Here is a 15,198-nt window from a genome sequence, read left to right on the forward strand (position 1 = left end):
CGTCCCGTGTGCGTGATTTTTGTTGCGTCGTTTGTCCTTGAGCAGTGTTGTGCAAATAGTCAGCTGCCTGCCATTTTTTGCCTGACAGTCCAATTAGTAGCTATGGCATTCATTACTTCGCTCATGTGGCGAAACTGGGATTTTTTTATGTGATTGTTGATGCCATTTTGCCGAAAACCAATAGACGTCATTAGACAGCAATGCCAAACACATTAGATAAGCTTTCACACTACACTACCTATGTGAACAAACAATTCACTTTTGGTTATAACAGATGCAAAGATAAAATGGTGATCCATGTTTGTTTTTGTAATTCCTTAAATTTAACGAAAGCTTTGTGTGTTTTATAGGAGCTTTCTTGCCGAAGCTTGAATGGATAAATGTTTAGGCTGCTTTCTGATTGGTCGGTCGGTCGGTCGGTCGGTCGGTCGGTCGGTCGGTCGGTCGGTCGGTCGGTCGGTCGGTCGGTCGGTCGGTCGGTCGGTCGGTCGGTCGGTCGGTCGGTCCGTTGGTCGGTCAGTCGGTCGGTCGGTCAGTTTTAATGTTCCAGAACAACCATATGATCATGAGAGAACCTGTAGTGGAGGGCTCCGGGAATTTCGACCACCTGGGGTTCTTTAAAGTGCACCCAAATGCTTTTTTTTTTCATTCAGATTTCGGGAGATGATTAGACTCACCTGAATCATTCGAGGCACGTCGGCGCTTTCTACCTCCACACCATATAAGATTTTAGACATCTCGCTGAAGATTTCACTGCTAAGCCCTGAAATAGAGGCGATTTTTTAAGGATCGAAAAAAAAACAATCTACACAAACAAAAATGTTTTGGTAACATTCGTTTTAATTGATTACATTCACGTGATTACAATGTCTTTCTCTACTTTACCCACCTAATAAGATCTATATTTCTTTTTTCCTTTTCCGTTTTACCTGTCATGATTCACCAGAGTGTATTGGGTATAATGTAATCATTCAGAGATGCAGCAGAAGAAAACAAATATTTCACAAGGCAACCATGTAACTATTTGTATGTCATTCAACAAAGGAACGTAAGTCAAGCAACCTTCTTTCGCTTGTTGTGCATCAATTAGTTCTATACTTGTTACTTCACTGAGGCACAAAAATCCTCGGGGTCATCACTGATGCTGGTGTGAAACGATTGGAATTATTAGGTAAAATATGCATTACCTGGTTTGCGCCTGCTGTAAATGAAATGGCTCGTTCTTATGCTCACTCGCGGATGTTGCTATGTATACATTTTAGGACTATGTTACTGGATCCCTATTTGATGTTCCCGTTAAAGCTCGCGTTGAATTTAAATGAGATTATTCTTAATCCATGCCTGAGACTTTAGATCCCGCAAATGTACGTTTCTCAAAAAACTGGCTTAGCAGCGCTCTTTATAGCTCTCTCCAGGTACACTATGCGAGGTGGCTCCGCGAAGATGGAAGTAAACAGCTTTTATTTTGCTGGATTGAATTAAATTGGCAGGGAAATCTGTTGTTCACCAGCAGCCTTTTCAGAAACATAGCGTGAAATGGAGCGGTGTGATTGTAATGTGCTGTCGAAGAAGAATAAACGGAGGCATTATCTCCTAAACAAACAAGTATATAGGGGGTTGATCGAGGTCACGGGGGCACGCGCACACTCTTGGTGCGGCAATTTGCCTGCAGTAGTGACAATACACGTCTTTTCAGAGAACAAGCGCCTTTTTACATTAAACGTCTTTAGACATCTGGGGAATCACCCCTATTTTGTAATAGCATGGACAAAATGCTGCTTTCGGTTTTTTATTCAATTATATGGACACCTTCCATAATTTTCGTCGTCATTATTATGTCCCAGATCTGTATATGTATGTATATATACGCATATAAAAACCACAAAGAAAAAATAAAGCAGAACAAAAAACTCTAAGGCACCGAGCGGAGATTTGAACCAGGGACTCCTTGTTTTCAGTGTGCTGCACTAAACAACTAAGTCATTCTGCTCATATACTGTCAATCACCCTACAGGTGGGCTATGTATATGCATCATTTGCCAGTGGCTTACTGGTAATTAAATGAGAACATTCTTGAACAGAGCATGTACTTCGCTTGGACAAGCGATGCTGCTTTCGCCTGAACATTTAGGTGTACGATGGCTTCATCAACGGAGGGGTGGGTTCACTGAAGCAGATACAGTTAGATGAAAGGGGCAGTTCAAAATATCTTTGACTCCACTTTCGCTCGGAGGCAACTAGGAAAATTTGCTCGCATCAAGTGCAGGACTATTCCGGAATTTACTGGTCCTTCCATACCTAGGAATTCAGTTCCCTTCAAAATGTGCGCCGTCACTATCCCTTCAGGCAGACAAACTCAAATTGCTGCCCAAACTCAAATTGCGTTGTGCCCACAAGACGTGCTGATGATAGTCACTGGAGTCTTCAACGTTAATGTACTTACGTGAAAAGCAGCGGATTCTCACGTTTCTCAATGCCGAACTTGAACTTCGACTCCTCGCGCAGTCGACTACTCACAACACCGGTTTAGATAGTGTGGTTACTGAATGACTGTCAATTCAAGCTCAATCCACCACATTCACTACATTTCGTCCGTTACTTCGTATAACAGTCCGACGTATTGTTATCGCATTCATTGCTTGGGTCTTGTGACGAAACTGTAACTTTTTTTTCTTATTTGCGTGGATGCTCATGATAACTGAACCAGGATGCCACATTTTAACCATCTTGTAGCAGCGCAGTTTTTAAGTCATTCAGTTACTCAAATCTTGTTATTCATTCCGATAATGCGTCTACTGATTCTGATTACGTATGCACCAGAAGTTGGTGTCAATGAGTACACTTTCTCGAGTTTAGTTCACTGAAAAGCTTATATGCTCTCAGTTAATTTATGTAGACACGTAGGCTGTACGCTGCACAATTCTTCATTGCCTGCAGAGCCGTGACCAATTCAAAAGATTAAAAAAAGGCTGTGAAAGGGCGTTTTTGCAATAGGAGTGTTGTTATGAATGAAAGCATTCCACATGTGGATGGTATACCCTCGTGCGATCAGTTTTTGTCTAACGCTGAGCTTTGTTGAGACTCACACCGCGCTGGAATTAAACACACAAATAAAAGACACACTGAAGCACAGGTAGGACACACACGAGCGCGAATGTGTGTCCTACCTGTGCTTCAGTGTGTCTTTTATTTGTGTGTTTAATTCCAGCGCGGTGTGAGTCTCAACAATGTTCAACCAACTAGCCCCCACTCTTGCCCTTCTAACGCTGAGCTATTTTATACATAATACCGTCATTTTCTTACCTCGTTTAGCAGCACCGAGTATTTGAAGTATGATGGCACTGTAGAAGGACGATGCCATCGACTTCTTCATCAGAAATATTCCAGGCTGTAAAGTATGCAAACAAAAAGTGACGTTTAATGGAGCCGTTTCTGCGACATTTGCTTGCGCAGAATAAACAAAAACTATGTCCCAACTTACACGCGTAATTCAGCAAATAAATGATAAACGCATTCCCCCTCCCCCAAATAGATGATGTTTTCACTATAGATGACTCCACCACAAAGACACGGATAATAAATTGCAAAAATGCAAACACAGGCGTTTTTTTTTCTTGCTTGTGTCCTTGATTGTGCGCGTGCCTTATTCAGCTAAAAAAAAGCATGGTTGATGTCTCGGTCAGTAAAACACTTAAAGAAAAGGTGTCCTTAAAGAAGCAGTTTATATTTACGGTACATTGATATATAGGAAACTTGCTCAATGCCTATTGGTGTTCGAATACTATAGCACCACATAACGAGACGCATCCATGTTGGCGCTCAGTAAGACATTTCTATCCCGACAACTAACATCCACCATTAATAACTAAAGAAACGTCTATGATCATTAATACTTGTGGTAGATGAAATAATTGGTGGGATCGGAACGAGAGAAAGCCATGTGACAGCCAAAAGAGCGTGATTGATTGGACAGCGAACATGGGTTAAGATCGTCTGCTCGCACCATGTTGGAGTTGTTGACACCTCGGCCCAACCAGAGAAAAAGCAACACGTGTCTCACTTTTTTTTGTTAGCCACGATTGTTTGTTTGTGCAGTAAGCGTAAGTTGAAACGCGGAGGTAAAGCCAGGTGATGCCAGCGGTGGATTAGCGGGCGGTGTCGCCTCCTTTGGCGTCGCAATGCTATTTTGGTATGGATGGATGCTCTCAGTTACCCCTACACTTGGGGTAAGGTCGCCACCTGTGTGCGTGTTAAGGCGTTGAAAAAAATGCATTTATGGTGCTAGAAAGGCAGCGAATGGGACGGACTCTTAAACACGACGCCTTGAAAGATCTAAACGCCATTTTCACTGTCACGATGCATTACTGCACAATACCAGGAACTGCGAGAAGGCAATGGTGGATATCAAAAGTGTATCTCGAAAGCTTGCAAAATATGTCACCTTGGTGCAGTGGGTAGCATGTCCAGAATATGTGCTCATGGACCCGAAGGTCGTGGGTTCGACTCCTGTTCACAGAACTTTTTTTGTTGTCTTCTAATTGTGCTTACTTTCGGACGTCATTTCCGTGCACAAATACGCCACTAAAGTTTTGGTGCACACCGTAATAAAAACTCATGTGTGAAAATGAACCAACGCCAACTAGCCCAATTAGCCGCGCTACTGCAGTACATTTTAAAAAGCTTTCTGGAGTAACTGCGCAGCTACCCCGAAAAGAGCGTTTTGCTTCCCCAAAATACAAAATGAGTGCAAATATTCGCACAGGGCACGGCAAGGAGGGGCACTTTTTTCCCTGAAGAGGAAACGAAAGTGGGAATGTGGGCTTGTTGGTGATGCATACGAAAGAATTCTACCAAGTCCTCTCAGTCTATCCCTTCCTGTTTCCCTATTTCGCTTCGCACTGCAAAAAATTCTTTCCAATTGAGATGTAGAGCATTCTGTTTTTTGGAGTCACTGCAGAAATGTTCGTGCCGTGTGCAAACGACCCATTGATCTCTACGTAAGCCTGTTTCCTTCCATATGGTGCCGTAAAGTGGTGTCGTGTAGTAATTAGTGTGCGCGTATGCTGATTGAGTTCCCTTGAGTTCGAATCTCTTGTGTTTCCTGTCATTTTTTTTTAATTTATGTCTGACTGCGATGCTTGCACACTAAGTACACATCTAATCACATATCTTCCCTCCCTTTAAAAAGCTGGTGAATTCAACCAAAATCTGATTTTTCTTTCGCGAAAAATAACTGTTGATCCCTCGAGCAGCAACCGCAAGAGGGCGGAGCAACTCCGCAGTTCACCCTAAAATAGAGGAATGACTGTGGCAGGTTAGTTGCTCTTCTAAAGAAGCAGCCGCGATACCCCTCTTCTTCCTTTGCTTCTTACACGCATGGCACATGTTTCTGAAATTGATAGTTCTACTGTGGTGCTCTAGCAGCGAAGGCACTCGGCCCCTGGCCCGCAAGTCGTGCGGTCAAATACCAGCTGTGGCGGCTGCATCTTCAATTGAAGCGAAAGTGCTGTATGTTCGCGTGCCCAGAGTTGGGGTGCACGTTAAAGAACACCTGGTGGTAGAAATTTCCGGAGCCCTCCACTATAGAATTTTTTATAATCATATGGTGGTTTTGGGCTGTTAAACCCCAAAAATTATTATTATTATTATTATTATTATTATTATTATTATTATTATTATTATTATTATTATTATTATTATTATTATTATTATTATTATTATTATTATTATTATTATTATTATTATTATTATTATTATTATTATTATTGAGTGAAACGAATATTTAACGGTGTCATTTTCAGTGAAGAACACCATTTTGCTCGAGTGAGGACATTTGAGACATGTCGCAGTATTTGAAAATACTCCTCAAACACCATGACCGCGAAATTTTCAGAAATTCTTCGCTCATAACGGGTTTTCAATTTTTTGTATTTCGGATCAAAGATTATCCACTAACTTTAGCCTGTTCAATCATGCAGTGTTCGAAGCAAAACGCCCTGGGGCAACAATCAGAGTGATGCTGTGTGTCAGAAGGAACATTCCCTCTACACTGGTGGCTACTTCAAAAACAGATTCTCTGAAATTTGTTAGAATCAAAGTGAAATTTGGTAAAGTTACTATGACTGTAGTTAGCGTGTACGTGCACCCTCAAGCAATAGTTTCATCCTCTGAGTTGGCTACAGTGTGTAAGCCTCATAATCATTCCCTAGTATTACGTGGTCATTTTAACGCGCATCTTGACTTCCAGGGCAGTGAACATAGTGGTGCAAGAGGGTTTGCTATAGTACAGATATGCGAAGACCACAGCTACGCTATAATTAAAGATGGTTCTCTGACTTTCCTGTGGTGGCATAACTACTGTAGCGAGTTACACATCACTATGTGCTCCTCAGTCCCCAGCAGCTGCGAAGCAAGTGACTACAGCGACGGTCAGTTCTGCAACGCAGCAGAGAGTGCTAGGAATCTCTGGATCCGGACAGGCCGCCATTGGAACCTGAACTTGGCAACGTTTAACACTAGAACCTTATCTGGTGAAGAAAGTCTAGCTGTACTATTCGAGAAGCTAGAGTGTGTTAAATAGGACATAATAGGGCCCAGTGAGGTTAAGAGGAAAGATGAGGCCTATACGGTGCTACAGAATGTGCATGTTTTTTCTATCGGGGCTTGGCTGACAGAAAAGAACTAGGAGTGGGGTTCCTAATTCATTAAAATATAGCTGGCAACATAGAGGAATACTATAGCATTATTGAAAGGGTGGTAGGTATCGCATTTAAACTGAATAAGAGATACGAGATGAAGGTGGTACAGGCTTACGCGCCTACATCCAGCCATGATTACGCTTCAGTTGAAAGCTTCTACGAAGACGTGGAATCGGCAATGATTAAGGTAAAAACACAGCATACTATACTCATGGGAGACTTTAATGCAAAGGTAGCGAAGACGTAAGCTAGAGACCAGGCCGTAGAAGATGATGGCATCGGTACTAGAAACGCCAGAGGAGAGCTACTAGTACAATTCACAGTACCCAATTATTTACAGATTTCGAATATCTTCTACCGCAAAACAAGGATGCCTTAAGTGAACATGGAGGAGCCCTAATGGCCAAATAAGAATGAATTAGACTTTATAATAAGTGCACATTCAGGCATCGTGCAGGACATCAAAGTGGTTGGCAAGGTACGATACAGTGACCATAGAATGGTACGGTCTCGAATTCACCTAGACTTGAAAAAGCAACAACATAAACTGATACGCAAGAAGCCAATCAATGACCTGGCACTGAGAGGGAAAGTATGGGAATTCAGATTCTCGCTTCAGAACGGGTACTCGACTCTCAGTGAGGAAACCAACCTTAGCGTAGAAACAATGAATGATAATCTGACGAGTGTCATAACGGAGTGTGCAGTGGAAGTTGGAGGCAGGGTAGTTAGAGAGGACACTGGCAAGCTTTCCGATGAAATGAAGAATCTCATTAAGAAGCGTCAAATCATGAAAGTGTCAAGTATAACAGACAAAATAGAACTGGCAGAGCTTTCGAAGTTGATTAATAGGCGTAAGGTATGCGATGTAAGAAGGTATAATATGGAGAGAATCGAACACGCTCTGAAAAAACGGAGGAAGCGTCAAAGCAGTGAAGAGGAAACTTGAGATAGGCGAAAATCGGATGTATGCACAAAGGGACAAGAAAGGCAAAATAACTACCAATATGGATAGGATAGTTCAAATAGCGGAGGAGTTTTACAAAGATCTGTACAGTAGCCGGGAACACCCGACCTTAATACTATACGAACTAGCAGTAACCCAGGAGACACCCTACCAGTAATGGTAGAAGAAGCCAGAAAAGCCTTGGGGAGCATGCAAAGAGGTAAAGCTGCCGGTGAGGACCAGGTAACGTCAGATCTGTTTAAAGATGGAGGACAGATTGTGTTAGAAAAAACTAGCCACCCTGTTTACGAGGTGTCTCCTGACAGGAAGAGTACCAGTGTCTCGGAAGAATGCTTACATCATCTTAACACATAAGAAAGGAGATGACAACGACTTGAAGAATTAGAGGCAGATCAGCTTGCTCTCTGTAGTATACAAGCTATTTACAAAGGTAATGGCTAACAGAGTAAAGAAAACATTAGAATTCAATCAACCGAAGGCACAAGCAGGATTTGGAACAGGCTACTTAACAGTCGACCACATTTATACTATCAATCACGTAATAGAGAAATGCTCAGAATATAGCCAACCACTGTACGTAGCCTTCATTTATTACGTGAAGGCTTTTCATTCAGTAGAAATATCAGCAGTCATGCAGACACTGTGGAATCAGGGCGTCGGTGAAGCATATATAAACATTCTGGAAGAAATCCACAGGGTATCAACTGCTACCATAGTGCTTCATAAAGAAAGCAACAGAATACCAATCAAGAAGAGTGTAAGGCAGGGGGATACAATCTCCCCAATGCTATTTACCGCGTGCTTAAAGGAGGTTTTCAGAAGCCTAGAATGGGAACAGTTAGGAATAAGAGTTAATGCAGAGTACCTTAGTCACCTGCACTTCACCGATGACATTGCATTGCTGAGTAACTCAGGGGATCAATTGCAACTCATGATTACAGAGTTGGACAAGGAGAGCAGAAAGGTGGGTCTTAAAATTAATCTGCAGGAAACTAAAGTCTTGTACAACAACCTCGGAAGAGAGCAGCGCTTCGATGTAAGTAATAGCGCCCTTCCAGTTGTAAAAGAATATGTCTACTTAGGACAGGTAATAACCGTGGAGCTGAACCACGAGATTAAAGTAACTAGAAGAATAACAATGGGGTGGAGCACATTTGGCAAGCAATCTCAAATTATGACCGGTAGATTGCTACTATTCCTCAAGAGAAAGGTATATAACAGCTGTACCTTGCTGGTACTTAGCTACGAAGCAGAAACCTGGAGACTTACAAAGAGGGTTCAGCTTAGATTGAGGACGACGCAGCGAGCAACTGAAAGAAAAATGGGAGGTGTAATCTCAAGAGATAAGAAGAGAGCAGAGTGGATTAGGGAACAAACGGGGGCTAAAGATATCATAGTTGAAATCAAGAAGAGGAAATGGGCCAAGCATGTACCGCGTAGAGAGGATAACCGCTGGTCATTAAGGGTAACTAACTGGATTCCCAGAGAAGGGAAGCGGGTTAGGGGGAGACAGAAGGTTAGGTGGGCAGATGAGATTAAGGAGTTTGCGGGTATAAATTCACAGCAGCAAGCACACGACCGAGTTAACTGGCGGAACATGGGAGAGGCCTATGTCCTGCAGTGGACGTAGTTAGGCTGCTGATGATGATGACGATGATTTGCTCCTCTAAATTTGGGGCTGGTGCGGACTGGACTGTAGACGCAGATGCAAGAAGTTATGAGTTAACAGTATTTGTATATAACCCAAAGCTCCAGAAAACAAAATGTCATGAAAATACCAAATTCGGTATATGCGAAGCTTGTGAAACATCCGCGAGCACATCATGAGCATGGCATGCAGTCATGTGGTTACATGAGATGCATGTTATGATTATATTACGTTTGTACTAGTCATATAACTCCCTCGTTTATTCGCGTCACGTAATACGAAATTCGGTACATGTTAGGCTATCGAAACGGCCGCGAGCGCATTATGAGTGTGGCACGTAGTCATGTGGTTACATGACACGCGTGTAATGATTATCATATTCGCACCACTCATAAGGATCTCTCATTCATTCGCATCACGTAATACCAAATTTGGTATATGTAAAGATATCGAAATGGCCGCTAACGCATCATGAGTCTGGCATGTAGTCCTGCGTTACATGACACGTATGTCATGAATATCATGTTTTCACCAATCATATATCTCCCTCGTTCATTCACGTCACGTAACACCAAATTCGGTATACGTGGAGCTATCAAAACAGCCGCGAGCGCATCATGAGTGTGGCATGTAGTCGTGTGGTTACATGACACGCATGTCATAATTATCATGTTTGCATCAGTCAAATACGTCCCTCGTTCATTCGCGTCTTTTAATACGAAAGTCGGTATATATGAAGCTACCGAAACGCCCACGAGCACGTCACGAGTGTAGCGTGATGCACTCTCGCCGACGTCCGTGGTCGTCAACCTGAGTGAGTCCGGTGCGCCTCCGTCTTCCGGTGACTGCAGACTTGGCCCCTCTGCACGGATTTACTGTGCCGGCATGTGGTCTTGTGCGCCCAGTGTGGTGCGTTGTTCCAAGGGCTAGCAGCTCCAGCAGCACGCCCCTCTCTACACTTTCGCCAAAGGTAAAGGAGCGGCGACCACGAGCGCGCCGATCGGAGGTTAAGAGGAGACGCAGATCGCGGGTGCGCTCACAGCACGCAGTAGCCGCTGGCAGCGGGCAGTTGCGGCCCGGCTTCTATTCAATAAACCTGATTTCTGTCGGTCTCAGCCTCTTCTCTGAGGGTTCCTCTGGCTAGCCGCAGCCTCGAAACCTCTACAATTTGAAGCTAGTGAAATGGCCGCGAGAGCATCATGAGCGTAGCATGCCGTCATGTTCTCACGTGACAAGCAAGCCATGATTATCATGTTTCCACCAGCCATATACATTCATCCTTTACTCATGTTACGTAAAATAAATTTGTTTTATGTGCCACTAGCGAAACGACCGCGATCGCACCATGAGCATGGCGTGTAGTCATGACTTGCATGACATGCATGCCCGTATGTCCACTTAGAAGTGTGGCAGCTTGGGCTAGTTGGTATGGCATGGCGATAGTTATAGCGCGAGAACAAAACGACGACACAGAGACAAGAAGGACACGAAAGACTAGGGCCATTGACTTAAGTTCGCCATGCAGTCATATCATACTATACCAGTTTTTCAATAGATCGTGTTAACGAAACCGCCACAACAGCAGAGAGATCACGACCTATAAACCATGACATTCATAAGACATATGTCATGATTTTCATGTTATGACTAGTCACTTAAACTCGTCATAATCAAGTAATGCTGTACCAATTTTGACATAGATACCATTATCGAAATGGCTAAAAGAGCTATAAGTCGTAGGTGGCTAGATATACAGATACATAGACAGATAGACAAATATGGTCGATGCCGCCAAAGTTCGCTAAGAAATGCTTCGCATTCAAAATCTTGCGCCACAGACAGTACCATACGTCACAAAAGAAGCCCTTGCAGGTACTCCTGCGCTTTCTGCGTTGAACTGGTCTATGGAAATGACCCCAATCAAAATGTCTTACATGAATTCGCAGTGTGCATGTATATTATTTTTAATACGAAGCAGCTCCTTTTCTAGCCTGCGTAACGCTCTTCCTCCGTATGAACGCAACGCGTGCCGCAGATGTTGGCGTGGTGCCAAGTGGGTCACACCATTGCTGCTCGTTGACGGCACGCTCCCCTTTCAGTGCGTGCTGACGTAACTCTTTTCCTCACCTGGCACTCGCTCACCGCGGCGCCAGCAGCTGCCGCCTCGTCCAATCACCCGCAACACCTGCCGCGACCACAGTTCGCTACACGTACCGCCCACTCGATGGTTCACGCCCAATAAACCTGACGCACGCCTAACGTACGCGTTCAAATACGTATGTACATATCTCACCTACAAGAATTACCCCAGCCATCGCTTCAAAAGAATCTTTCAACCCGAGACGCCACCCGTGTGCAACGCTGCCCCTCCGTATCCTCTCAAGGTTCCCCTCGGGGTGATGGTCCTCAATTTCTCTTTAGTTGTTTTATTTGTTTCTCTCTTTATCCTTTTTCGTGGCTGTTCTCCTACCAGGTTAACCTCCCCGTATTTTGCTTTCATCTGTTTTGCTCTTTTGGCTTGGGCAAGTTCACACATACTTGGACAGATGAAACTTGACTTAGACGTTGAAGTGTAAACTTCAACGTCTAAGTTATTGAATGGCAAATAAAATCAATTGTTAGTTGGCGCTCGTCGCTTTTATGTGTCTCCTCTCTTCGTTTAAGTCACGCTGCATTCGTGCGAGTCCGTTCCTCAGGGAGTTCTTTTGTTCATACCTTGCGAAGATGGTGTATGTTGCGTCCAATGTAGTCGTACACCTGCGCTGCCGTCATCACGTCATTGACTGAAAGACGGAGCTTTGTACTTTGCCTCGAGTGCTCCTCCACACCACATGTAACTGTAAGCAGCACCTGCAAGACGAAACGTAACCAGGGAAAATATGTAACTGGAGGCACTTAGGGAGCAGTACGGCATGTGATTTACACTAGAAAAATGAGTTTAGCACAAGTACAAGTGTACTGCGCGTGTGAAAAAAGAATAAAAACAGAAAAAACGGAATATGTTTGAATAGCTTGTCGGGATGCATAACCTTCTAGATAGCTGTGCGTTCTGCATAGAAGTTACTGTTGCTGTGTCGTAAAAGCCAAAGGCCAACTGCACGGAGTCGATGCAGAAAAAGAAAAGGGACTAGTAAAATGGACAAAGCACTAACTTTCAACTGTAACATGTCGCAGAAATGCAGCGTAAAATATGAAGGGAACGTGACTTCAGCAAGTACGAAAACAAATAGAATAGCAAACGGCACAAAAAATATACATCACGAAGACATACATCACTTGTCTTAATCACATAAATAAGGCTAATACTAAAGCGCCTTCTTTGTTGAGAAAGCAATGGAGGGCATGCTCACTTGATTCATAGCCAACGTGTTGTTCTCCGCTGCCTCAACGCTCTGATAGTTTAAATTTTTTCTCGTATACTATGTTATTTTCTTTTATCTTGTTGCTACAGTCAAGCTTAATCCCACTTGCAACATGGCAGCGCATAGCCTCACGAGTTCAATAAAGGAGCATGGTTTTTGCTTACTCTAATTTTTATTACTGAACGCGTTTCTTCTCATCGGGTATCATCCCAAATAAATAACAATTATTTGATAAAAAAAAACTAGTTGAAGCCTACCCTCTTTCTTTTTTAAACACGAAAATGTTTCAGGCCGTGGTCCACCACGGCTCTGCTGACGTACTTCCATTACGGAAGTGACGTTGAAAAATATATGATAAGAAATAGAAGAAACTGCAAAAAAACCGTAGGCAAGCATTTGTCGCGTGGAATCGAACCAGCTAGCTCTCGACTCCCAGCGCCGTGGAGTGTGCGTAGTCGGGAATGCCATTTATATACAGCAAGCAATTTATATACAGCGTACACCGTTTGGCCGTCCTCAGAGCTTCGACGTTTTAGCGTGTGTTTGTAATCAGTGGCAAAATGGCGTGATATGCTCGAGTTTGGCGTGCTCTGAACGTCATCGCCTCCAGGAAGCGCCGCCTCCATGGAGCATCGTCACTCCTGCGCGCGTGCTTATCAGACTCGTAATTCGGGTGAGGACGTAGGTGAGCTTGTACGTTGCCGCTGGCACGTTTACAAAACGCGCACGCTGCTGACGCACGACACAAGAAGAATTGTGGCAGTTGTTCACGCTTGTCCGGTGTATACTTATGCGCTCGTTTTGTGCGTATTTCTTTCCGCTTGAATAGCGCGCTCTGTGTCAAGCTGTGTCAGTTGTTAGGCTGCGCTCATCCTGTGTGTGCTTATTTCGTGCGTGCTTTCTGTTTAAGGCGTGCGCTAGAAGTTTCAATATTTTTGTCATGCTTGACGTGACTAAGAAATTTGGTACTCTTGCTAAACAACGCACAAAAAACGCTCTGCTACCTCTGTAACGACATGTTTCACTTTCGTGTTAAAACGATTTCTCTATAAGGGGATCAGCCACTTCTTTTCTGTTTGTTTACAAGCTTTACATAAATAATTCTCACCTCTGCTAAGTAGTACAAATGCACCGGAAGCTTCCACATGTCCAGCTTCCGGACTCGTCTTACAGCATCCTTCACGTCATCGCTTGTGTCACGCCCGAGTATACTGTGCAAGAATACCCTGTCCATGAGACTTGCGTCCGATCCTGTCCTACGTTGACCCTGGAATGTGATTAACTTGTGTGTGTTCGGCCGCATAGGAGGCTGGGAACATAATTCTTAAAAGTGTGCGACAGTAACTCTCCCACGGTGGCCCTTGCTCTGTACAAGAGTAATCAAAAAGAAGCGCTCCAAGTGCTCTTGAAGTATTCCTGCGCCTACGAAAATGACTGCGTGGCTATTGCTTCCCAACCAGATAATACAGGAAAATGCTTTAACTGCAATAACAAACCTGATTGTGGCTGTCGTGTAACGTTTCACTGGAATCATTCATGAGGCTGCTTCAAAGGCAAAGGAAGGCGAGAAGTTCACTGAACAGTACAGCATTGAGAACATGCATTTAAAACATTGACCTGACCTTCTTCTGGCCATCTACATTCAAGACACCAAATGATTGATATGTGAGGTTTAACGTCCCAAAACCACTATATGATTATGAGAGACGCCTTAGTGGAGGGCTCCAAAAATTTCGATCACCTGGGGTTCTTTAACGTGCATCCAAACCTGAGCACACGCGCTTACAACATTTACGCCTCCATCGAAAATGCAGCCGGGATTCGATCCCGCGACCTGCGGGTTAGCAGCGCAGTACCTTACCCACTAGACCACGACGGCGGGGCAAGAGACCAAATGCCAAGGCACGCGAAAGTGACGGTACCTTTTACAAGACGACCTAGTTCTCTTACGAAATTCTGCATCACTTTCTAGTGGCTCTTCCTACACGGCAAGTATCTTGCATGCCCTTAAGATGCGTGTGCAGTTTCGCCAGAAATATTTTAAAGAGCGGTTTTATTTCCGCAGAAGCACACAGAATAGCGGAGTGAAGCTAAAGGCCGTTCGGTCGTGGAGCGTTTCAGCTGGGTTACGCTTTTCACTTTAAATATCCAACAAAAAAAATCCAACAAGCCTTTCAGCTAATACAAAAGAAACACCCAAATGGACGCCTATCTGCTACCAGGTGCCTTCACTGCATTGCTTTCGCTCTTTTCTTACATAACTCCACGTTGGTTTACAATTACGTCACTTCTTTCAATCAAGACTGACAGCTCATTCGCTTGATTTATTCTTCAATGGCATCTCACTCAAGTGATTCACTTTTTTTTTTCACTTTATCACTGATTACGCTACAATACGTTCCTCTTGAATTCATTTAAATATGTACTAGCTTTTTCGCATCGTAACACCTTATATGAGGAAATCACTTTACACGAGACGAGCTCGAGCTGACACACCCTCGTGATGATATATACAGATGAGTA

The 15,198-nt window shown here is 43.7% G+C and overlaps 1 protein-coding gene across 3 annotated transcripts in view; it reads right to left on the reverse strand.

The window, feature by feature from the left end:
* Positions 1-15,198, reverse strand: part of LOC119177844 (rifampicin phosphotransferase) — a 185,969-nt gene that overhangs the window by 82,117 nt on the left and 88,654 nt on the right. For all 3 annotated transcript variants that reach the window (XR_012893905.1, XM_037429032.2, XM_075887408.1), the window contains 4 exons: positions 13,784-13,942; positions 12,029-12,163; positions 3,304-3,388; positions 678-763 (listed from right to left, as the gene is read on the reverse strand). Coding sequence is in view for 2 of the 3 variants with exons in the window: in XM_037429032.2 (XP_037284929.2) it covers positions 678-763; positions 3,304-3,388; positions 12,029-12,163; positions 13,784-13,942 (465 nt within the window). In the remaining variant the exon portion in view is untranslated. The remainder of the gene's footprint in view (positions 1-677; positions 764-3,303; positions 3,389-12,028; positions 12,164-13,783; positions 13,943-15,198) is intronic.

Source organism: Rhipicephalus microplus, chromosome 1 (assembly GCF_043290135.1).
Source record: "Rhipicephalus microplus isolate Deutch F79 chromosome 1, USDA_Rmic, whole genome shotgun sequence".
In the NCBI taxonomy this organism is placed as follows: Eukaryota; Metazoa; Arthropoda; class Arachnida; order Ixodida; family Ixodidae; genus Rhipicephalus; species Rhipicephalus microplus.